General features: G+C 42.2%; 1 protein-coding gene across 1 annotated transcript; it reads left to right on the plus strand.

Annotated features, from left to right (window-relative positions):
• Positions 1 to 1428: 1428 nt before the first annotated feature.
• Positions 1429 to 21763, plus strand: LOC133124298 (human immunodeficiency virus type I enhancer-binding protein 2 homolog). The gene is made up of 6 exons (XM_061235420.1): positions 1429 to 5877; positions 6188 to 6339; positions 10837 to 11012; positions 13412 to 13513; positions 13842 to 14665; positions 17696 to 21763. Exons 1-6 carry the CDS (start codon positions 1429 to 1431, stop codon positions 18254 to 18256), a joined length of 6264 nt encoding a protein of 2087 aa, XP_061091404.1. The 3' UTR covers positions 18257 to 21763.
• The last annotated feature ends 168 nt before the right edge of the window (positions 21764 to 21931 follow it).

Here is a 21931-nt window from a genome sequence, read left to right on the forward strand (position 1 = left end):
AATTTAGACTAACCTGCATGTCTTTGGACTGTGGAAAAAAAAGTACAAAAGTAAGCATTTCTGATCATTCATGTATCTGGACAAAAATATATGCAGATGTTTATTATTTGGAGAGATTTAGAGACACTTCAGGGTGCAATTTTTGAAAAACTGATAATCTACAAAATCTATATTGGGTGGCACGGATGGTGCAGTGGGTAGCACTGCCGCCTCACAGCAAGGAGGTCCTGGGTTCGAATCCCCGTCGGCTGTGCAGAGTTTGCATGTTCTTCCAGTGTCTGCATGGGTTTCCTTTGGGTACTCCGGTTTCCTCCCACAGTCCAAAGACATTCAGGTTAGGCTGATTGGAGAGTCTAAATTGCCCGTAGGTATGAGTGTGTGAGTGAATGCTGTGTTTTTTCATGGATCTTGTGTACACTATATGTATATGCTCATAAATGTGTTCTGTCTCAAATTTCTGAATCGTACAAGCCTCTTCTTTAAGTCTTGTGTGTATGGTACATCATTTTTGAGATATTGACATGTTTATAGAACAAAATAGGAGGAAATTGCCTTCTAGGGGGCCAAAGTGGAAAGGTTTCTTCAGTTTTCCATGATTTTCTTTGTGTGACTGCTCCGCCACTTTGGCGAATATTTTCCATGATCCAGCATTACTGATCTGTAATCCATAGTATTTTACACTTAAAATTCTTTGATTTTTCTATTTCAGATAATGTGTGGATATGGCAAAAATGAAGTAACTGGATTGAATGGCTGATTCCTTTCTTGAAGATGCTGGTATAAAAGACTGGATTTGCAAAAATGAGCTTTTACTTATTTAAACAAAAAAGTATAAAAAGGAAACTCCCTTTAAGTGTTTGGAATGTAAAACAAGAAAGAACATGGTCTAATGTCAATTAAAGAAAGGAAAGAGGAAAGTCTTGTGGGATAATCCAAAGAAAATAACTCATAATGCGAGGGCTGTATGTTTAAGGATTTGTGGGCAAATATGTGACAATTCCTCTGATTTTAAAGCAGTTTAATGAACATAGATTGGATCATCTTATGGAAATAGAGTGGAAGATGGAACCAGTTGAATCTGCTGCTGGGCAAAAGTGCACTAAGGTGATTAGGGAGAAGAAACTAAACCAGAGGAGGTGGGTCTCAGAATCCACTGCCAGCTTGAAAAGACGCAGTTTTGCTGATTCCCAGGAAAAAAATGACTTGCAGTGTGAAGATGATCAAAGTAGGATCAGCGGTACAATCAGCCTTATGGAAAGATGTAACCATGGAAAACCACCATCTCCTGCAGTTAGTCATTCATCTCATGAAAGTGAGTTCCATCAGTCCTTCTCCAGTGCTTTCTCCCACCAGTCTGCACACTCTTATCCTCAAACGCCTGCACGAGAGACATTCCCAGTGGGCACAAGTCCACGGCTACAACCTGGCATGGACACACAATGCTGGGCTGGCCAGCTGCAGTCACACAAATCAGATGATTTGTTCCAGGGGTGCTCCCGAGGTCGCAGGGCAGTGTTCTCCTGCAGGAAGTCCCCCAATTTCCCAATCAGCAAGTCCTCCCAGTCTGGAAAAGAACAGCTGGAGGACACAAACAAGAAAGAGCAAAGGCCCAAAAAGCCTGGGAAGTACGTCTGTCATTACTGTGGGAGGGCATGTGCTAAACCCAGCGTGCTTAAAAAGCACATTCGGTCACATACCGGTGAGCGCCCTTACCCATGTGTTCCTTGTGGCTTTTCTTTTAAAACTAAGAGCAATCTATACAAACACAGAAAATCTCATGCCCATACTATCAAAGCAGGGTTGGTACCATTTTCTGAATTAGCATCCACACATGCCAGCACAGATCAGACATCCCCACTGGGAGAAAGGGAGGAGCATTCAGATGGAGAGCAGAGCACAGATACTGATGAAGACACAGGTGAAGTGTTGACATTTGTTGGGAAAAGGAGCCCCCTGCCCAATATGCCCCTTGAAGCTGTCAGAAGCACAACAGGGAAAGATGTCAGTGAGAGGGCAGAGTTTGGTGAAGAGAGAGCCAGGGACGGAGCAAATGTGCCTCTATTAATCATCCCAAAACAGGGGATTCTGGTGCCAGGTGTGCAGTGTCCCAAGCTGACTTTAATTCAGGCATCTCCAGTCAGTTCCCAAGGAGCTGGAGAGGAATGCCATACTGTCAAACAGCGGCTTGCTCTCAGACTACATGAAAAGAAAGGGCAGGACTCATCCTCAGAATCATCCTTCAACCTCCTGAGCCCCCACAGCAAAGGCAGCACAGACTCTGGTTACTTTTCCCGCTCTGAAAGTGCTGAGCAGCAAGTCAGTCCGCCAATCACAAATGCAAAATCCTATGAGGAAATCATGTTTGGAAAGTATTACAGACCTAGCCCCAGGCCTAGGCAGTCCATTACAGTGAGCATGGCAACAGCAGTCCACAAAGACACTAATGCAGCTGAAATGACTGGAAAACTAGGCGTCATGCAGAAACTAGACATGGGTGATATTTCTGATGATCACATATCCCACCATTACACAAATGACAAAAACATAGACTCTGCAAACCTACATGCTAACATATTTGTAAGAGGAAACCTTATAGGGACACAAAGGATAGAAGTCAACACTGTTCTCCTCAAGGAACCCTCTGATACAGGGTCACTAATAAGGAGCAACTCAATGCCAACGTCCTCCACAGCTAATCTTGACATTCCACCAGGTTTGCAAGGGAGTCACTCCTTTGATGAGAGGATGAAGGATGAAGTTTTTCATCCAGGTTCTGGAGGTCAGAGGAGGCTGAGAAGACAAGCTGCTTTCGAACTCTCCACCTATGAAGGGCATGCAGAATCTGACACTCAGGGAACCATCTTCAAAACCAGTGTTCTTCTATCTGATGCAACAAAACTAGAGGAACATAGTCCTTTTGTGCCAGAATTGAAAGCCTATAATTCATACAGCACTAAAATCGGAATGGAGGGTCACCCTGAATTTAAGCTACAGCTGATGCATCAAAGACAGGCTATGGAAAGTGCCACCAGAAAACGCAGGAAGGAAAAGAGCGTTGGGGATGAGGATGACAGCCCCAGTCATCGCAGCAGTGACTACAGCAGCTCAATTGAAATGCTGGGATCCTCCGGGGACTATGATTCAAAGCTACTGAATCAAGACCCATTAAGGGCTACACTTACCAGGAAAGGACACCTCCAAAGTGTATACAACCAACTAGACAGTATTGACATTGGCACCAGAATGTCTTTGGAAGACAGGCTGTTCGTTCAAGATCCTGACCGAAAGGACACAGGTAACGTCATCTCTGTTATCCAGCACACGAACTCTTTGAGCAGGCCTAGCTCTTTTGAGAAGTCAGATTCTGTTGACTATTTAAGATACCAGCAATGTAAGCCATCTAATTCCTATTGTGAGCAATCTGACTCAAAAAACACAGAAGAAGTGCAGAGCATCGGTTCAATTTTATGGTCTGAAAGCATGGAGCAGCAGCAAAGTGATAGCAAAACGGTTCACACTCCACACAGACTGGTCCGTCAATCCAACATCCAAGTACCAGAAATCAGAGTGACTGAGGAGCCTAACAAACCACAAAACAGCCCAGACGTACATGCTAAAGAGCCTGAAAAGCATGTGGAGGAGTTCCAGTGGCCACAGAGAAGTGAGACACTCTCTCAGCTTCCCACAGAGAAGCTGCCCCCGAAAAAGAAGCGTCTACGGCTGGCTGAAATTGAGCACTCCTCTGGGGAATCTAGTTTTGAGTCAACCTGCAACAGCCTCTCCAGGAGCCCCAGCCAAGAGAGTAATCTATCTCACACTTCAAGCCTCTCTGTGTCATTGGACAGGGAAGAAAGCATAAAGTCAGTTTTCCCACTGAAGCTGGATGACCTTGGCAAGCAATCTGAGTTCCTAACTGTGCCAGGACTGACTCATGAGAGAGTGATGAGGCGCTCCTCCTCAGAGCAAGTGCCTTGCACTTTGCCGACAGAGATCCTAGAGATCCAGAGCAAGTCATTTGACTATGGAAGTCTTTCGTCCTCATCTAGGCAGGGTGAAATATATACATGTGCTTCATCTAAGACGGAGCAGAGACTGGGATTCCTGGTAAGACAGGCAGCCTTGAGTGTACACCATGAAAATACTGTGCAAGATAAAGACTTGGATCCTAAGCAAGAGCAATCTGAACAAATGCTCATTAGTCTACATCAAACACATCCTGATTGGAGTGCTCCCTTGACTTTGCTTGGTACAGATTGTAATGTAGTGGTCGGTGATGTAAGAAGACACAAGATAAACATTCAGCCAGTCCTCAGTTTACATACCCACCCATTGCATCTTAGCAACAACGAGGACAACCAATCAGAGGGTAATTTGTTAGTCCAAAAATTGTCATACTCCCCTGGTGCACAGCCGTCTGGAACAGACCAGTCAACACATGAAACCTCCAGCAGAGAGGTAGCATGGTACTCTTCCCTTCACAGCAGCATTGAACAACCACAGTTCTTGCCATTTCAGCCAAGTATCTTCTGGCGCCAAGAGTCGACACACAGACACAAGCAGCATACTCCTCTCCACACACAGCAGCTGCAGGAACAGGAAATCAAGCATTCTGGCCTGCAGCAGTCCCACCAGAAATCTTTCCATTCAGCTCTGCTGCCTCAGATTCTGGAGCAAGTGGATTCCAAAACTGTCAGCTTTGGGTCTGGCCAGAGGTACCTGTACACCCCAGAAACCTCTCCCTACCAGCTTAGTGATCAATCAAGAGCATTCTCCATGAGTCCACTTCTGGCGCCACTGAGTCAGCCATCGCTGCCTGGCACAGTGGTCCCTGTTAGAGTTCAGACTGATGTACCATCCTTTGGTAGCATGATGTATACTAGTGTTTCACAGATGTTAGTCACACTTGTCCAGGGTGGAATGGGTTCCAGTATGGTCATGTGCAATGTATCAGATGTCTTTCAAAATGCACTCAACAAGCCTGGAATAAGTCTGTCTCGGATATTAGCTGAGCCCGAAGGGCCTTCACACTCAGAACCCATGCCAGTCCTGATTAACACAGGAATCCCTCTGTCTTTGACATGTGGAACTATCTCAACCACAGATGCCATGAGCATGGGGGGCAACAAGCGCATGTCACCTGCAAGCAGCTTGGAGTTCTTCACAGAGATCAAGCAGCAGAAAAGAGTGAAGGAGGAAAGAATGTACGGTCAGATTGTAGAGGAAATGAGTGCCGTGGAGCTTAGCAATTCTGGTGCTGCAAATGATTGTGTTGAGTCACAGAAACCATGCCCTCAAAAGGATGACATGTCAAAGTTATCTTCCCTTTATACTAAAGAGGCATGTAGGAGTCGTTCCATCGCACCGCCTCGGCCAATGCTTCTGGACAGTACTGAAGGTAGGGAGTCTCCAGAGAAGCTGGAGGTGGATGAACAAACCTGCGAAGAGGGTCAGGCCTCAACACTCTCCACAAATATTGCGGAAGAGGTCATCCCAGTGAATAATGACAAGACACCAGAGACAATGCAAGTGGAACGTCCTGCTAGTGAGGGCACTGCTGCTGTTGGGGGAAGTGTTTTGCTTACCAACATTCAACAGGCCTCCCAGTTCATGAGCCTTCGCACATCTACAAGTGTGAGCTGGTGCTTCCTGAATTACACCAAGCCGAACGCTCAGACAACCTCTCTCTCTTCTGTCTATGCCTCATGGTCTGTGAGCTCTTATAATCCAAATCCACCAAGTCTGAGCACTAAAGTAGCTCTAGCACTTTTGTGCTCCAGGCAGAAGAAGAACATGGAAATTTATACAATGGCTGCTATGCATCAACCTGGAATGGGGAAACTTGTGTCATCGTACTTATGTAAGCAAGAATCTGTTCAGGTAAGAAATGAAAATTTTTGTATTGAATGTATTATTTGTATTCTGTAAAGTGTTATGTTGTGTCACATTACTGTAATGTATTTAGAGGCCATTAAACATTTTAGACCAGGTCATGAAAATAATGAAGGAGCATCATATAAATGAAGCACATCAATCTATTGAGTATAATCCCTCACCACCTACCGATTTTCTGTTTGTTCATTATTGCGCAGCTTCTTTCAGAAGTAATATTTAATATGATCTAAATATACGTTATTTTTGGTGTTTAGTTTCAGTGCGGTTGTGATGACTAAAATCTTTGTACTCTTAGGGGAAGCCAGAGTTTATGCAGTTGGACATCATTAAGGTTGAGAAGAAAACAAGAGGGATCAGTTGCCGGGAAAGAGTGAAGGAGGACCACAGAGAGAAAGAGGTCTCCCAAAAACGAAATGGGCCAACCCGCATCAAAATTTTTGAAGGAGGGTAAGTAGCACAGAGGTGAAAGAACTGTGTTTGTAACTAAAGGCTGCAGGCTTGATTCATATGGACATTTGCAGATATGACGCAAAATATTTATACTGATTTGTTTCAGTCAATATTCAGTTGTTATGCCAAAAACATAAGCAAAATAGAATGTACAAATTTCCATTAAGTAAACTTATACTTATGATATTCAAGGCTGCGAAGCGGCATAGTAAATGCTTGGTGTGCTGCTGGGATCTGGGTCTGGGGTGAAGCAGGATACCGGACTCGGAACAGAACAGGAAGCTGAACATGGCTTGGTTCTGAGAGCTGGGTCTGGAGCGAAGGAGGGCAGTATATCCGGGACGGAACTGGAAGTTGGATTTTGCATGGTTTTGGGAGCTGGGTGTGGAATGAAGCAGGTGACTGGGCCTGGTGAAGCATTGGGGTCTGGGGTGAAGCAGGATACTGGACAGGAAGCTGGACTTGGCGCCGCTCTGAGAACCGGTTTTCTACGTTGGCATGTTGGATTGTCTCTGCCCCATGTCTGGTAACAGCTCCATGCAGGGCACAGAAATCATAGCTATGTGTTAATTGGCTTGTTATCTCTAGATATTCTCATTGTAGCTATTTTAATGGTCTTGTTTAGGAGACTTACTTCGTAGCGTAGCCTAATAAATATCACAGCTTATGACAGTATCACCAAGAATGAGGTGATTATGCACATGACGAATATAAATGATTATCCGGGAAAGTCTGGTTCTTGGCACAAGGAGAGCAGAAGTAGCGGGTCAGTTTGTGGTGCTTGAGTTACAGCTCCAGTACAGAGCCCGGAGCAGGGGGATGGAGGGCAGAAACAAGACAATGATTAGTGGATGGTAAGTGGTAAAATTGGAAAAGAGAAGCAGAACCGCAGAAAAGTGAGGGAAAAGAGGCCGGGGCACAGACATGAGGGCGACCCTAAGGCGATCAACACCAGACCACGGCTAAATCCGCTCAACACAGAGGGTCAATGCCATGATATAGTGACAGCAATGACCACTTAGTCCACCACAGACTATGATCCATCCATGCCAATACCAAGCTCCATGTCCACCAAGCTCAACTAAAGGATTTGTTATATAGGTAAGATTTGAGCCTAGACTTAAATGTAGAGACAGAGTGTGCTCCACAACTTTCAGTGGGTAAATTGTTCCACAGGTGAGGAGCTCGATAGGAAAATGCTCTACCGCCTACAGCACATCTACCTACTCTCAGAACAATGAGAAGTCCTGCGCTGTGGGAACGAAGAGTTTGTGGAGGAACGTATGAGTGGAGGAGGTCCATAAGATAGGACAGAGTGAGCCAATTTAAGGCCTTAAATGTGACGAGGAGTACTTTGATCAATGCGAAATGTAAAAGGTAGCCAATGGAGAGATGCTAATACTGTGGTAATGTGGTCAAAGCATTTTGTTCTAGTTAGAATATGAGCAGCTCCATTTTGTACGAGGCATTTGCACATCCTGACAAGAGAGCATTACAATAATCCAATCTGGATGTAACAAAAGTGTGGACTAACTTTTCAGCATCATGTACTGACAGGAGATTCCTAATTTTGGCTATATTCCTCAAGTAAAAGAAATCAATCTGTTTTTAAAAAGAGAGTGTTTCAAAAGAGAGATCAGGATCAAAAGTGACAGGACAGGATTGATACCACAGAGACACCATTAAGGTGTAATGTAATGTCAGGTATTTTGCTTCTGATGGACTTTGGACCAATATTTCTGTTTTACCAGAGTTAAGGAGGAGAACATTTTAGGCCATTAATTCCTTCATGTCTTTCAGGCAGGCTTCCATATTTGATAGTTTCAGAATGGTGTCAGTTTTGGCTATACAGCTGGGTATCATCTGCATAACAGTGAAAGTTAATGCCAGGATTATGGATGATGCCAAGAGGTCCAACTGAGCATGGATCCTTGTGGTATTCCATATCTTACTCTAGAGCGGTATGATGACTCACTGGTAGTATAAACAATTTGATGTTGTTCTGATATATAGGACCTGAACCAAGAGAGGGCCTGTCTTTTCTATTAGCATAAGATGGTCGATAGGATCAAAGGCTACACTTAGGTCTAGAAGCACAAGTAAGGAGATACAGCCATTGTGATTAGGGAGTCTTCATTGACCAGACTGTATGATCCAGGAAGCACATCAATAAAGGCCTTAGCAGTACCAGAGGAGATTGTACACCTAAAATAAAATCTGGAATCTGAGTTCATATTAGAGGCTAATGGGAAGTTGAAAGTGATGGGATAATGAATTTCAGCGCCATACCTTAACACTAGATCATAAGTATGGCTGCAACAGTGGGTTGATCTACTGAGAGAATCCCATGGAGAAAATAATAGACAGAATTGCTGACCTGAGAGAGTCGTTTTCATTGTCTATATGAACGTTAAAAACACTTACTATCAGAACCTTTTCTGGGTTAGCTAAGAAATCAGAAAATTCAGATAAGACAGTGTAAGGCCCAGGTGGCCTATAAACTATTACAAGGGTAAACAATTGAATTGCTGTCTTTTCAGAATGTGCAAATTCAAATGAATTAAAGTTAAAGCCAGGTTTAGGTGTGCAGTTTTTAAGCTGTGTACAGCAGCAACACCGCCACCTCTACCAGTAGATCAAGGGACTAGGGGGACTTGCAGTGGCTAAGGGGGTTGCTTTGTTTAAAGCAATACATTTGTTTGGTTTAAGCCAAGTTTCAGTCAGACATCGAATGTCAAGTTGGTGAACAGTGATGAATTCATTCACTAGTGCAGCCTTAGGTGTTAATGAGCTTATATTAATTGACCCAATCTCAAAAACCATTTAAGAACCATTTCAAATTTCAATAGAAAATCAGGGAACAGACACATTCTCAATGGGACTGAACTTGAATGGTGATTCTGTATAGGACAGAGAATCTGCTGCCTGGCCTTGGTCCTGGTGAGTCAAGGTTTAGAACAGGGGTCTCCAATCTTATCCAGAAAGGGCCGGTGTGTGTGCAGGTTGTTGTTTTAGCACAGGACTAAGACAGCTGATTCTACTCATCTAGGTCTTGATTAAAGACCACGATTAGTTCATTAGTATAATCAGGTGTGTTACTGCTGGGTTAAAACAAAAACCTGCACCCACGCCGGCCCTTTTAGGATAAGATTGGAGACCCCTGGTTTAGAATGTTTTAAACTATAAGTCGGGTAGATGCAATCTCTTTTAAGAAGGCCAGGCCTCCAATTGTCTATATAGCCCATGATGTTGGGGGGGCACCACTCAGACAACCAATAATTAAGTGACATTAACCTGCTGTAGATCTTGTCACCTGCCACTTTCCAGGCTCACACACCAAAAACATGAATAGGGGGTCAGTGGTGCACTGGAGGCTTACATTTACAACTATTTTCCAAAACTGTAACCCACTCGCCTTGCTGCCAAGGCTCTGCCGGGATTTGTCTAGGGGAAAGGCTAGTTGATGCATCCAGGGCTGAAAAATACTCAATAAAATCCTTGCCAGCTTCTCTGTCAACCTAGCATTAAGCTCCCACTTGGTACAGATAAAATTAGTGTTACAGGCTAGCTACTTACATGTGAGATTTGAGCAAAAAAAGCCAGCAGAATTAGGTTCGGAGTAGTGGTAGAAACAGGCAAAAATATAAGGAGTATGTAAAGATATATAAAGCAGGTAGAGCAGTAGTTGGTAGAGCAGTAGTAGCAACAGCAGCAGCACAGCAGCAACACGCTTCTCCTTCAAAGAGTGAAGTAATCATTCGCTATAAAAAACTGCATCATCCAAACAATCAATCCAGATAAAACATGCTTCTTCAAACGTTTAAATGTACAGTTGAAGTCATTTAAAATAAGTGCTGAACTGTGGAATTCTGTGGGGAGTCATTCTCCTGCAGAATTCCGTGGATTTTCGCAGTAACTGGGTGAACAGTTTCACTCCATATACTGTAGATGGCGTTAGTCTATCACAGTCAGTCACTGAATAGCCCAAGGTTACATAATCTGTGTTTAGCTCAACCTTGGGCGCACTGAATAAGGACTATTCTAAGTACCATGGGCTCACTGAAGTGCACAGATTATTGCAGTTTTGGCTACTGTCAACAGCCCTGCTTCCATGAGATTTAAGGGATTAAAATCCACCCATGGTTCTAAGGCAACTGTACTTGTTACCGTTGGTACAATTTCACATTATTTTAATCATTTCCTAGTTCTGTACATTAGTAATTTGCAGAATTTGGAGGATAACATTGGGCTATTGATTCAGGAGTTATACTGGGCAAAACCACCATAATAGCAAACTACATTATATCTGCTAGCCAGCTGGCTAACCAAATTGTTTTAGCTGGATTATTATTATTTTTTTTACTTGCGGACCCGGGTCTTGTGTAAACAACAAGGACCTGTTTAGTGTGGTGTGAATGGGTCAAACATATCCCGTGTCAACCATGGGTTTTGTGTGTGAAAGGGGTATATGTGGTGCTTTTCTCTTTTCAATAGGTACAAATCAAATGAGGACTACATTTATGTGAGAGGCCGTGGCAGGGGGAAGTACATCTGTGAAGAGTGTGGGATCCGCTGTAAGAAACCCAGCATGCTGAAGAAGCACATCCGCTCCCACTCCGACGTCAGGCCATACATCTGCAAGTTATGCAATTTCGCTTTCAAGACTAAAGGTTGGTGCCATTTTTCTTGCAAAGCGGCTTGTTATCAAAATATAACATGTGTAGTCAGTGGGCCTCATGCAAGAACGTTTTTGTATTCGTATTATAAATGTCTCTTACTTTTTTAATGAAGGGCTAATGTGTCAGGCTTCAGAACAATGAACCCAATTGCGAGACAACAGAAGTTGAAGTTAAAGTCTTTATTAACTTCAATGCAGAGTTGACAGGCAAGGGTCCAGAACCAGCAAACAAGTACAATGCAGATCAGGCAGTTTGTAATCGAGGTCTGGTAGTCCACAGTCCACAGTAATCGATGCAGGGACAGAGGGACTTTCTCTACTTTTTCTCTACAAAGAAAAAGCCTGCACCTCAGGTGATGAGGAGGGACAGTTCAGACTGGCCGCCAGTGAGTCGTTGATGTACTTCTCCTTGGCCTTGGTCTCTGGAGCAGACAGGGAAAGCAGATGATCTCTAGGGGGAGTGGAGCTTAGGAGGAGCAGGTCAACCGTACATTCGTACTTGCTGGACACCAGACCAACGTCATGGTAGATGGCCCGGGATGGAGAACAGGTCAGGAGGAGTTTCAGTAAAGGTAGGTGTGGAGGAGGGCTGACTGGAGGCAGACAGGACAGGACTTATGACAGCCAGGGCTCCAGCCAGTTATGGTTCCCTGGACCCAGTGCACTTGGGGGTTGTGGTGGAGTAGCCAGGGTCGGCCCAAAACCACAGGAATGAGTGTAGAATTCCTGGTGATTGCCAGAGATCAGAAGATTGACAGGGGACTTAATGGTATTGACTTCGGCCAAGGGAGCGCCTGTGAGAATGTTTTGGTGTGGAGGGCTTGTGCGAGTGTGGTGGTGGGCACTCCCAACCAACAGAACAGAACAGAGTGGGGAAGATGAAGTCATGTGCCACGTAGGATTCAACAAATTCAGCTAACCTCAAACAATGAAGATGTCCATTATAATACAGTATATACGGTTCTGTAGGTGGGTTCCGTCAGATAGATGGCCAATGTAATTAACAAGAACAAGGGACAACTAATACCTGATTGGATAGACCTCTCTTGGCTGGCCTTCCAGCATTGGCCATCAGACCCCACCATCTCATCTAGAATGCAGCAGCTCATCTGGTCTTCAGCCTTCCCAGACACTCCCACGTCACCCCCCTACTTACTTCCCTCCACTGGCTGCCTGTCATGGCTCGCTTTCCAAGCAGTTAAGGGGCCAACCCCAGCTTGCCTCCAAAAGATCATTAGACCCTACACGCCTGCCAGACACTGCACTGCGTTTGGTCACTGCAGGACGCCTGGTGCCTCCCCTGCTCCGCACTGCCACCTCCCGGCCACGACTACTGTCTGTTCTGGCTCCATGAAGGTGGAATGACCTCCCCGTGGAGGTCAGAACAGCAGTGACTCTGACCACCTTCAAGCACAGACTGAAAACACACCTCTTCAAGCTGCACTTCTCCCCACCCCTCCCTACCTTCCTGTTATCTCTAGCTGACTGCTAGTTGTTGTTTTTCAGTTCTCAATAGTGTGTCATTACTTGTTTAATAACTTGTTTGCTAGGGTAGTATTGTTGCTAGTTTTGTTTGGCTATGTAAGCTGTTTATAGTTCTTATGTAAGTGTCTATAATTATATTGAATTTTAGATATAATCCATTAATAAAATAGGCCCTAGTCCTTATCTTTGTTGTACTCTTAGCAATTGAAATTCTTTCAGCACACTTGTTCCTGGTGATGGGTATGCACTTTGCACTTTGTTGTACGTCACACTGGATAAGAGCATCTGCCAAATGCCATGCATGTAATGTAACGTGTAATGAGAAGTAAACAATGGAGTTGCTGTATCTTGATTCATATTTGATCTGCAATGCCTAGTCTGAAAGTATGAGTTCTTTGTGCCAGGCAGGCTGCGCTGATTTGCATTGCAAGGCTCTTGTTTACGTTACTCGTATGACAGCCTGTTTGACCGGTCGGGATGACTCGTAGATGTTCTTCATACCTTTCTATTCTAAAATTAGAAATAAGAGAAAATTGGTGAATGCGGCGAGTTGTCTTAAATCAGTCATTTTAAGAGATTTAATTGATTTAATAACAAATCTGTTTGGATGGGTGGTTCTTGCGTAGCATTGTACCTGTATGATGGAGTATGTGATAAATAAACTTTTGATTTAATTTGATTTGATTTGCATGAGGCCCATTGAATCATAACTCTTCCCATCACTTAATACTACTTCCACCGTACTTGAAATATAATTATTACAGAACTAGTCTTGTAATTAGCATTTGGAGTATTTTAATTTTCGATCTATTAAAATGTTTTTCTTCATTGTCTTAAATATTAATTTTGAACGTTCTTGAGCAGATATTTTGTACTGACAATTTATACATTTTGTCTTGATTTCAGGGAACTTGACGAAGCACATGAAGTCCAAAGCCCACATGAAGAAGTGCTTGGAGCTCGGAGTGCCAGTGACATCTGTGGAGGATGCAGAGGTGGAAGAGCCTGGTGAGATTCCAAGTCTTTAATGCAAGGGGATCCATTTTCACAGTCGGTCAAAATGAATAATGTCACAATTGTCCATAATAAATCATGCTCGCACCATCTGTGGTCAGAATCAGGGCATCATCAGGGTTTCAAGGCCTTCTCTTGAACTAGCTCTCTGGATTCTGGATCATGATCAATTTTGTCACACATTGTAGCATTCTATATTGTTGAGTAGTGCTGTTCTGTCCAGGTAAGATCCTGTATTTGTGATTTGAAAAAAATAGAGACATTCAATGATCTGTGCCTTATTAGCATGCTTAAAATTGTGATAATAAATCTTTTCATTCAGAAAATGCAGACTATGACCAGAAGGACTCTGGGAACACAGGCATGTCGGGCATTGTGGCTGAACACCAGTTCTCAGATGCTGATGACTCAGAAGGGGCAGATGATGATGGGGACGAGATTGAGGAGGATGATGATGATGAGGATGAATACGAGGGAGACTCCACCCCGAGGACCCGCTCCAGGAGTGCAAGCCCCTACCCCAACACAATTGCATCTCTCCCCACCTCCCAGGACCCTGATACCGAATACCCTGGCTCTGCCCCCAAGCCCCCTCTCTTTAGCTATTTCCTCACCCTCCCCAGCGTCCAGATCACACAGCTGGCAGGCAATTCCTGCATCTCTGATGTCCAGGTGCACCTCCAGCCTGCCCTTTCAAATAAAGAGCATGGGAAAAACCTGGATATGCAAAGCTCCATAGAGAACGAAAGTGGCTCCACCTCCTTCAACACCCCCCCTTCCCAAATTGTGTCTCCAGGTTATGGCTCCTGCCCCACCAGAGAGTCTTCCCCCACCTCCCAAAGGTACCTGTCCCTAAAGAGGGACCAGTCACCACAAGGAGGCCTGTCACCCCGTTGCGAACCACCCCCACTGCGCCACATTGCACCCAAGAAGCGGGACCTCTCTCCATTCGTCCACCTCTCGCCAGTACCCTCTGGCAGGCCGCTGTCCCCTGGGAGGGACATCACCAGCAGGCAGGAACTGTCACCCAGGAGCTGCCTCAAGGGCATGATCCGGACTGTGTCCCCCAGACAGGGTACACACCACCACAACACTCCCTGGGATCTGGGGCAGTACCTGCTGCCTGAAGCAGGGCAAGTGAGCCAGGTAAGTGGGGGAGAGCAGGGTAAGTTGTTGCACAGTTAATTTATCCAAAACAAGAGGCACTACCTCAAAACTGTAATAGACATTTTGTGTTTACATGTGGTCAAAATCACGCTAATCTGAGGTGAGTAAAAATTTTCTTATTTTATCCTTCAAAAGTATAAAATGGCACTTCACATTTTATGTAATTAAACTTTTACCTCTATGTAATTTGCACTTTAGTTTCAAAATAAACTAGTTTTTCGGTCAAATATTTGGGGGCCAATGCTATGCCACTGCTCCAAGATCTCGCCCCGCTGGTTCTTTGATGTTTGAAGTTATATTTAGTTTTGAATTTGAATTTTAAATGAAATAAATCAATATTCAATATTCAAATTGTCACAAGTGCACAACCTCTACTTAACTGTCTTTAACTCGGAATGAGGGCAGCATGGATGGTGCAGTGGGTAGCACTGCTGCCTCACAGTAAGGAGGTCCTGGGTTCGAATCCCTGTCGGCCGGGGCCTCTCTGTGCGGAGTTTGCATGTTCTCCCCGTGTCTGCGTGGGTTTCCTCCGGGTACTCCGGTTTCCTCCCACAGTCCAAAGACATGCAGGTTAGGCTGATTGGAGAGTCTAAATTGCCCATAGGTATGAGTGTGTGAGTGAATGGTGTGTGTGCCCTGCGATGGACTGGCGACCTGTCCAGGGTGTATTCCTGCCTTTCCCAATGTATGCTGGGATATTGGCATTTGGCAGACGCTCTTATCCAGAGCGACGTGCATACCCATAACCAGGGATAAGTTCCTACAGGGAAGTACAATTTCAACTGCTACCTGTACAACAAAGATAAGGATGAGGGCCAATTTCTTTTTTTTTTTTTTTTGAACAAAGAAACAAACAAACAACAGAGCAAAAGTGACCAAAGTTAACTATCCAAACACTGCTTACCTAGCCAACTAAAAATACCGATACACAAAGCAAGTCACAGAGACAACAATTAAGGTTCACAGGGAGGTAGGGAGGGATGGGGAGAGGTGCTGCTTGAAGAGGTGTGTCTTCAGCTTGCGCTTGAAGGTGGGGAGAGATTCTACAGTTCTGACCTCAACGGGGAGTTCGTTCCACCACCGTGGAGCCAGAACAGACAGTAGTCGTTAGTGTGAGGTGGAGGTTCGGAGAGGGGGAGGTGCCAAGCGGCCTGTGGAGGCTGAACGAATATAAAAACAAATATATAAAAACAAATAAAGCAATACATCATTGGCCAAATATTGCATGCAACATTACGATGTAGGCAAATGAAGGCTATCATTAAGTGTAACCACTGTTCATAATTTTATTAATTCCAACAATTAATTTTTTTGATTGAGTCGAACTTACTTAGCCTAATAGTTCAGTCACTATCCAACCTTTTTTTAAACTGCTGTGTTTGATATTGTTGATATAAAATCAAATGCATTGGCAAAGTTTACTGTTACATAAAAATATAAGTCAAATTGTATAGAATCCATTGGCATTAAACGAATAGTAACCATTTTATTTTGGCTATGTCATTTTTAAGCTTGTGTCAGAAAAGATACATAAGGGGTTCAATTAAATTGCTCGTCTTTTCTTCGAATAGTGCCCTTATGTTCAATTATACATGACTTTAACTGTCTGCAAGTCTTACTTACACTATTTTTACTGTATGGAGAATATGTAGTTATGCACTTCTGATGAGGCTGGGAAAGATCAAGATTGCCTTCTTTATTAAGTGCAGCATCAAGTCAAGTTGTGGGATATGATCTTGCTCAAAACTGTCGATACATTTTCTTAGCTTCAAATTCATCTATAGTGGTGCAAATGTATTTAAGATGCAAAAACTGCACATATGGCAAGCCTCTTTTGAGAGATTTGGGATGAGTACGACTAGCAGAATTCTGTTTCTATCCATAGGTTTGATATATGGTGGTGATATGGCTTGATTGTTGATGTACCCAAGTGTCAAGGAAATACATTTCATTAGCACTAGTTTCTACATTAACTTTAAATGATTGTATGATATTGTTTAAATTTGTTGAAGATCATCAGAAGAGCCTTTCCAAATTATAAAAATATGATCAATATATATTTTCCATGTGAGAATAGTCATAATGTGAAATATACAAGTATTAATACACACAAGGTTGCACAATTTTTATATGAGTGGATAAGTAGATTTTCTTTTTTTGCAAATAGAAATGGTCTTCACATCGAAAAAACTTAATTTGTATGTAATCTAGACAATTAAGAAGTAGGCAGGTATTGGCAGGTTTACAGATTACATAATCTCTATGGTTGGAGGCAATAAGAATATCCAATTCCATTTCATTCGGGTCATTCCAATTAGAAGAGGCAAATAATGCATCTATGTCTTTTTCAACCAATATACAAAACATAGTTTGTTGCTGGTGCACACCGAGGACCGGGATTTATTCCCCGGTCCTGCCAAAACCAAAACCACACGTGGAGCGGCATAATTGGCTTGCTGCTCTGAGGATGGGGTTGGGGGACTCGGCAGGGTCTGTAGGATCACCGTATACAGTAAAGCCCTGATTGCACTTGCCTCAAAGTCACGGTCGCGGGAACTTGAGACGATGCAGCTTGTAGAAGGCATATCGCTCTCTAATATCCTGATCCTCCTGGGCCGCTGAGCGACGGGGCCGCAACATGGGTGATTGGAATGGAGTACAATTGCCTACCAAATTCGGAGAAAATTGGGGGAAATCTGAAACTAAATAAATGAATAAAAATACATTTACGTCAATACAGGGGATACTGAAAGCCAGACAGAAGGTACTTTTTGCTCTTAGTAGATTTTTAGATGAGCTTTGGTTAAAATCTTGCACATTGTAAAATGTATTTGTAAAAATATTTCATCTTAACAGATCTAAAAAACTTAATCACACATGCACACATATAAATGCTCCCACCAGGCACTACTGTATGAGAAACTTCCTTTTAGTAGAAACTACTTTAGCAAAAGAAACATTTAGCTCTGCATTTGAGTAGTCTCATTATTATGTGCTTCCTGTTTCTAGGAAAAGAAGAAGAGTGCAATGCAGGGCGTGGAAGTGACAGGTAACCAGGATTCCCCAGCAGTGTCCCAACAGGGGCTGTTCAGCCATCTCCCCTTGCACTCCCAGCAGCAGGTGCGAATGCCCCTCCCCATGATTCCCATCGGTGGGATCCAGGTTGTCCACTCTGCCACCGGCCCCGTCCAGCACAGGCGGTTACCCCTGCGGAAGTGCCAGTTGGAGGACAGCACCCATATCCCAGAGGCCGGGGCCAATGCCGAGGTCACCGACGGATCACCAAGGTCACAGGAAAAGCTCTTTTCTTCCCTGGCAGCTCCCGCAGCAGCTTGCAGCACATGCGGCTCTCCCCAGGAGGAGGGGATTGACATGGGGGAGGACAGCAGGCAGGAGGAGAACATTCAGACATGCACCAGGGCCATCGCAACTTTGAAGATCGCTTCGGAGGAAGCGCTGGAGAACGCCACTGAGACTGTTGACCTTCATCATCCTCCTCTCGATCATTGTAATCAGAATCCCTCAGAGGCCATGCAAATCCAGATTCAAAACATTAGTGGCACAGAGTAAAACAGTTCTCAGGCAGACATTTTGGCCACTCCACTGGAATCTCTGGACTCTGAGAAGGACAAGCTTGGTACACTTGAAACTCTGTTAGACCATAACACTTTCTCATGTAAAAGTGCCAATGACAGACAGTCAGGTCAACAGAGCCTCTGGGAGATGCCAAAAATTAAAAAGACGGGTAAAAATGATTCAGAAGAAACTATGGAATACAGGTGAACTGAACGATTTAAGGGTTTGAGTCAAAACATACACAGATACAAAAACATGTCTTTAAATAGCAAATTTACTAAAATAGATTAAATCTATTTATAGCATGCCTATCATTTTAGATAGGCAATTTTAGAAAAACCTCCCACCTCATAGTCTCAGATTTTAGTGAAATTGACTATATTTGTTGATTTTTATGAATTATGAAAGACTGAAAAGTTTTTTCTGTGTCTACTTAGGTTCTGAGTTATGCCTCTTTACAAAACATAAATAATAGCAAAGAATGCACAATCGCAATCACAAAACTTCACTCTTTGTACCTCCAAAAATACAAACCCCAATTTTGGAACTATAAATATGCAAAGAAACACTCATAACATCATATTTTAGCATTTTGGGGCTAAATCTTTTCAAGTTTAGAGCCAACAGAAATCTGAAGGCTGCTAATACTCTAAAAAGGACATTCTAATCCGCAAGTGTATTTTTTTTGTTGTTGTTATTATTTATGTTTTTTAAAGGGGCATAACTCAAAAAACTCAGGATAAAACTTTTCAGTCTTTCATAACTCGTAACTCGAGTTAAATCTGAGAACATAAGGTGCCATTGCTTCACTTGGTGTGGAATGACTCTTTTCCAGAATCATGTAAACTTATATACTGTATGAGCCTGACCAAAATTGAGGATGGACATTTCCTGTGTTTGTTGTTTGGTATGGTACTTTTAAATGAACAGACATTTGTGCCTTTTTGTTACTTTTTGCTTATATTCATATAAGCATACTAAGCAGGTCAAAGTGTATACATTATGGAATTTGTGTATTGGCTTTGTAATAAATGTAATTTCTCTGTAATATCAGCCGTCTGGATGATGTGAAGTATTAATACACACAAGGTTGCACTAAAAAAATATTTTTATATGAGTGAAGTTGATTTGCGTGTAGAGCAACTGTTCTGTAATAAATATTTATTGTTACATTTTTGTAAATTTTACATTTTTCTTAATGTTGTGGATGCCTTTTTGTATGGAACACGTGGGTGTTCCCAATATGAAAAAATGAAATGTCTATGCTTCTACATATACTTGTATGTATGCCTAAGTCTTATTCACACTGGACTGATTTTCCCCAATCTCCATGGTATTTATTGACCTTTTCCTCTCCTGGGTGAATTCCACTCTTTTGCTGGATATGCCTGGGTTTTGCTTCTACATAGCAAAATTAGAAACTTGTTAAAAGTAACACCTTTTATTTTTAGAAATCAAAGCAAATATTTTAGTAAAGTAATCAAATATTGAATATACTTAATATATGGTAATTATAAGCTATTATAGTGTGTGAAAGAATATTAAATTGATGCTTAAAACATAAAAACCTGTAAATATTGAAAGCTGCAACAAGATATCACCCTGACCTTTTTCCAGAGGAATGCCCACATAGGTATGCTAATGCAAGTGTGGAAGGTTACAGAGGTCAAATTATGTAAAATACTGTGTGAACATTAGTTATGGGAAAATAGTACTTTAGTGTTATACACTGCATACACTGCACTTGTGATACGATCAATGCCTGTATATGGTCATTTTCTTATGAATGCTTGAAAATGATGTATCTTGTATTTTTGTCAGATTCACCTCAACTACCTGCTAGCTGCGGCTCAAAATTGAGAAGGAATAAACCAACATTTTGGGAAATATACCTTTTTACCCAGACAAGATGTTCAATTTCATTTTCATGCATTCACTGGTTCAGTTTCCTTGTTAGCATAACATGTTAGCTTAGCATAAAGACTTGGAGCCTATAGAAGTCAGTAGCCTACCTCCTTCAAAGTGAAGAAATAGACCTTACAGCAACTCTGAAGCTGTCTTATTTGCGCAAGGTATCATTTGTATTTGAAATACATGTGTGGGAAAAAAATTCAAATTAAAAGAGAGATGAAAGGTTGGAACTCTTTGAGAGGTTTCTCAAAATGTTGGTGTATTCCTTTAAATGCGTGAGTGTTAAAGGTGTTTGGTTTTCTGTGAATCACATCACACAATGAGCTTGGTTTACTGATATTAAAGGAAACATTCCGGCTAATGTAAATCACCCTGTGAATGATTATACACGCAACATACTGTACGTATGTGTGCATGAAAAGTGCTTGTAGGCAAGCAGGCTGATTACTCCCTCATCAAGCACCAATCAGTCTAATAAATAAGTCTATGCATGAAAGGGAGAGAGATTTAATTTACATGAAATGAGACCACCAGAGTATACTAAATTCATAAATGGTTCAATTGAAATTAAAACATTTCAAACTTGTTTGGCCTTCACTCGACCACAAGTTAATTGTTGTCAGAGCACACTCTCAAGTGCATGTACAGTACTCTGATGCATGTGTGTATAATCAATCATTTTATCTGGTTTATCAATCCATTTTGTCACCTTTGCCTGGTATTTGCTTCACTATATTAACTTGCTTTAAAAATGTAATAGTCTTGAAAAGGAATAAAAGCACAATGGTGGTTAGAAATAAACAGAAGAGAAAAAAATTGAAATTTAATGAAAAATTCTAAAAAGGAAAAAGAAAGGAAATAAAAATATGGGATTATTTAAAAATGAACACAACTACAGTAAATTACATGCGACAGTGCATTTGCTCAATTACATTAACGTATCACTTACTATGATAATTTTTACCTCTGGAAGGGAAATATCTCTGTTACATTATATTTATATTTGACAATAAGCACTATTGTGAACATAAATATAAATATTTTCTGTATTTCACAGTTTGATATGTAAATGTGGATAAAACCCAGTCATTACACTTTGCAAATTCTTCTATCAATCAGGAGTTCCATATTGATATGTATTTTTCTATTTTCTGCCAAAAAATTAACTTATAATACTGCTTTCTGTCTTTTTCAAGTTACACCTCCTTTGATGCACAGGGCTCCTATCAAAGTATTATCTTTGATCAATCCCATGTTGCCATGTTGTTTGAAGAAATCATTTTTCTGCCAATTTCATATAATTATTGCACTCCTGGTTCCATGTATTGTAACATATACTTATCTGTGACTTAAAACCATCAGAATGCTGACTGTATGTGTTTGCTGCTAAGACCTTTCAATATACAGACTACTTTATAATCCATACAGAAGATGTATGTTACAAAGATATGCTCTGACATGACATTACATTTGTTCCTGTGTTCTGTGAATTAATGCTGTTTGGTGTTGCTTTCACTGGAGTTTATGTTTGGGTTGCTATTATGAGAATCTGCAGTCCTTCATCCTGAAATATAAATCTTTTTTAATGTCTGTTGAGGTGCTGTGTTCTTTATTTAACATATACTGCCTATCCTTTCTCGACAACAGCTGAAGAGGCATAAAAAGGCCTTGGCTTGCTGGTTGCTGCTGTTGAACACGTAAAGATAAAAATGAGACCCATGTATACCACCACTGACAGAAATTAGCCCTTCATGCATG

This window comes from Conger conger, chromosome 1 (assembly GCF_963514075.1).
Source record: "Conger conger chromosome 1, fConCon1.1, whole genome shotgun sequence".
Lineage (NCBI taxonomy): Eukaryota > Metazoa > Chordata > Actinopteri > Anguilliformes > Congridae > Conger > Conger conger.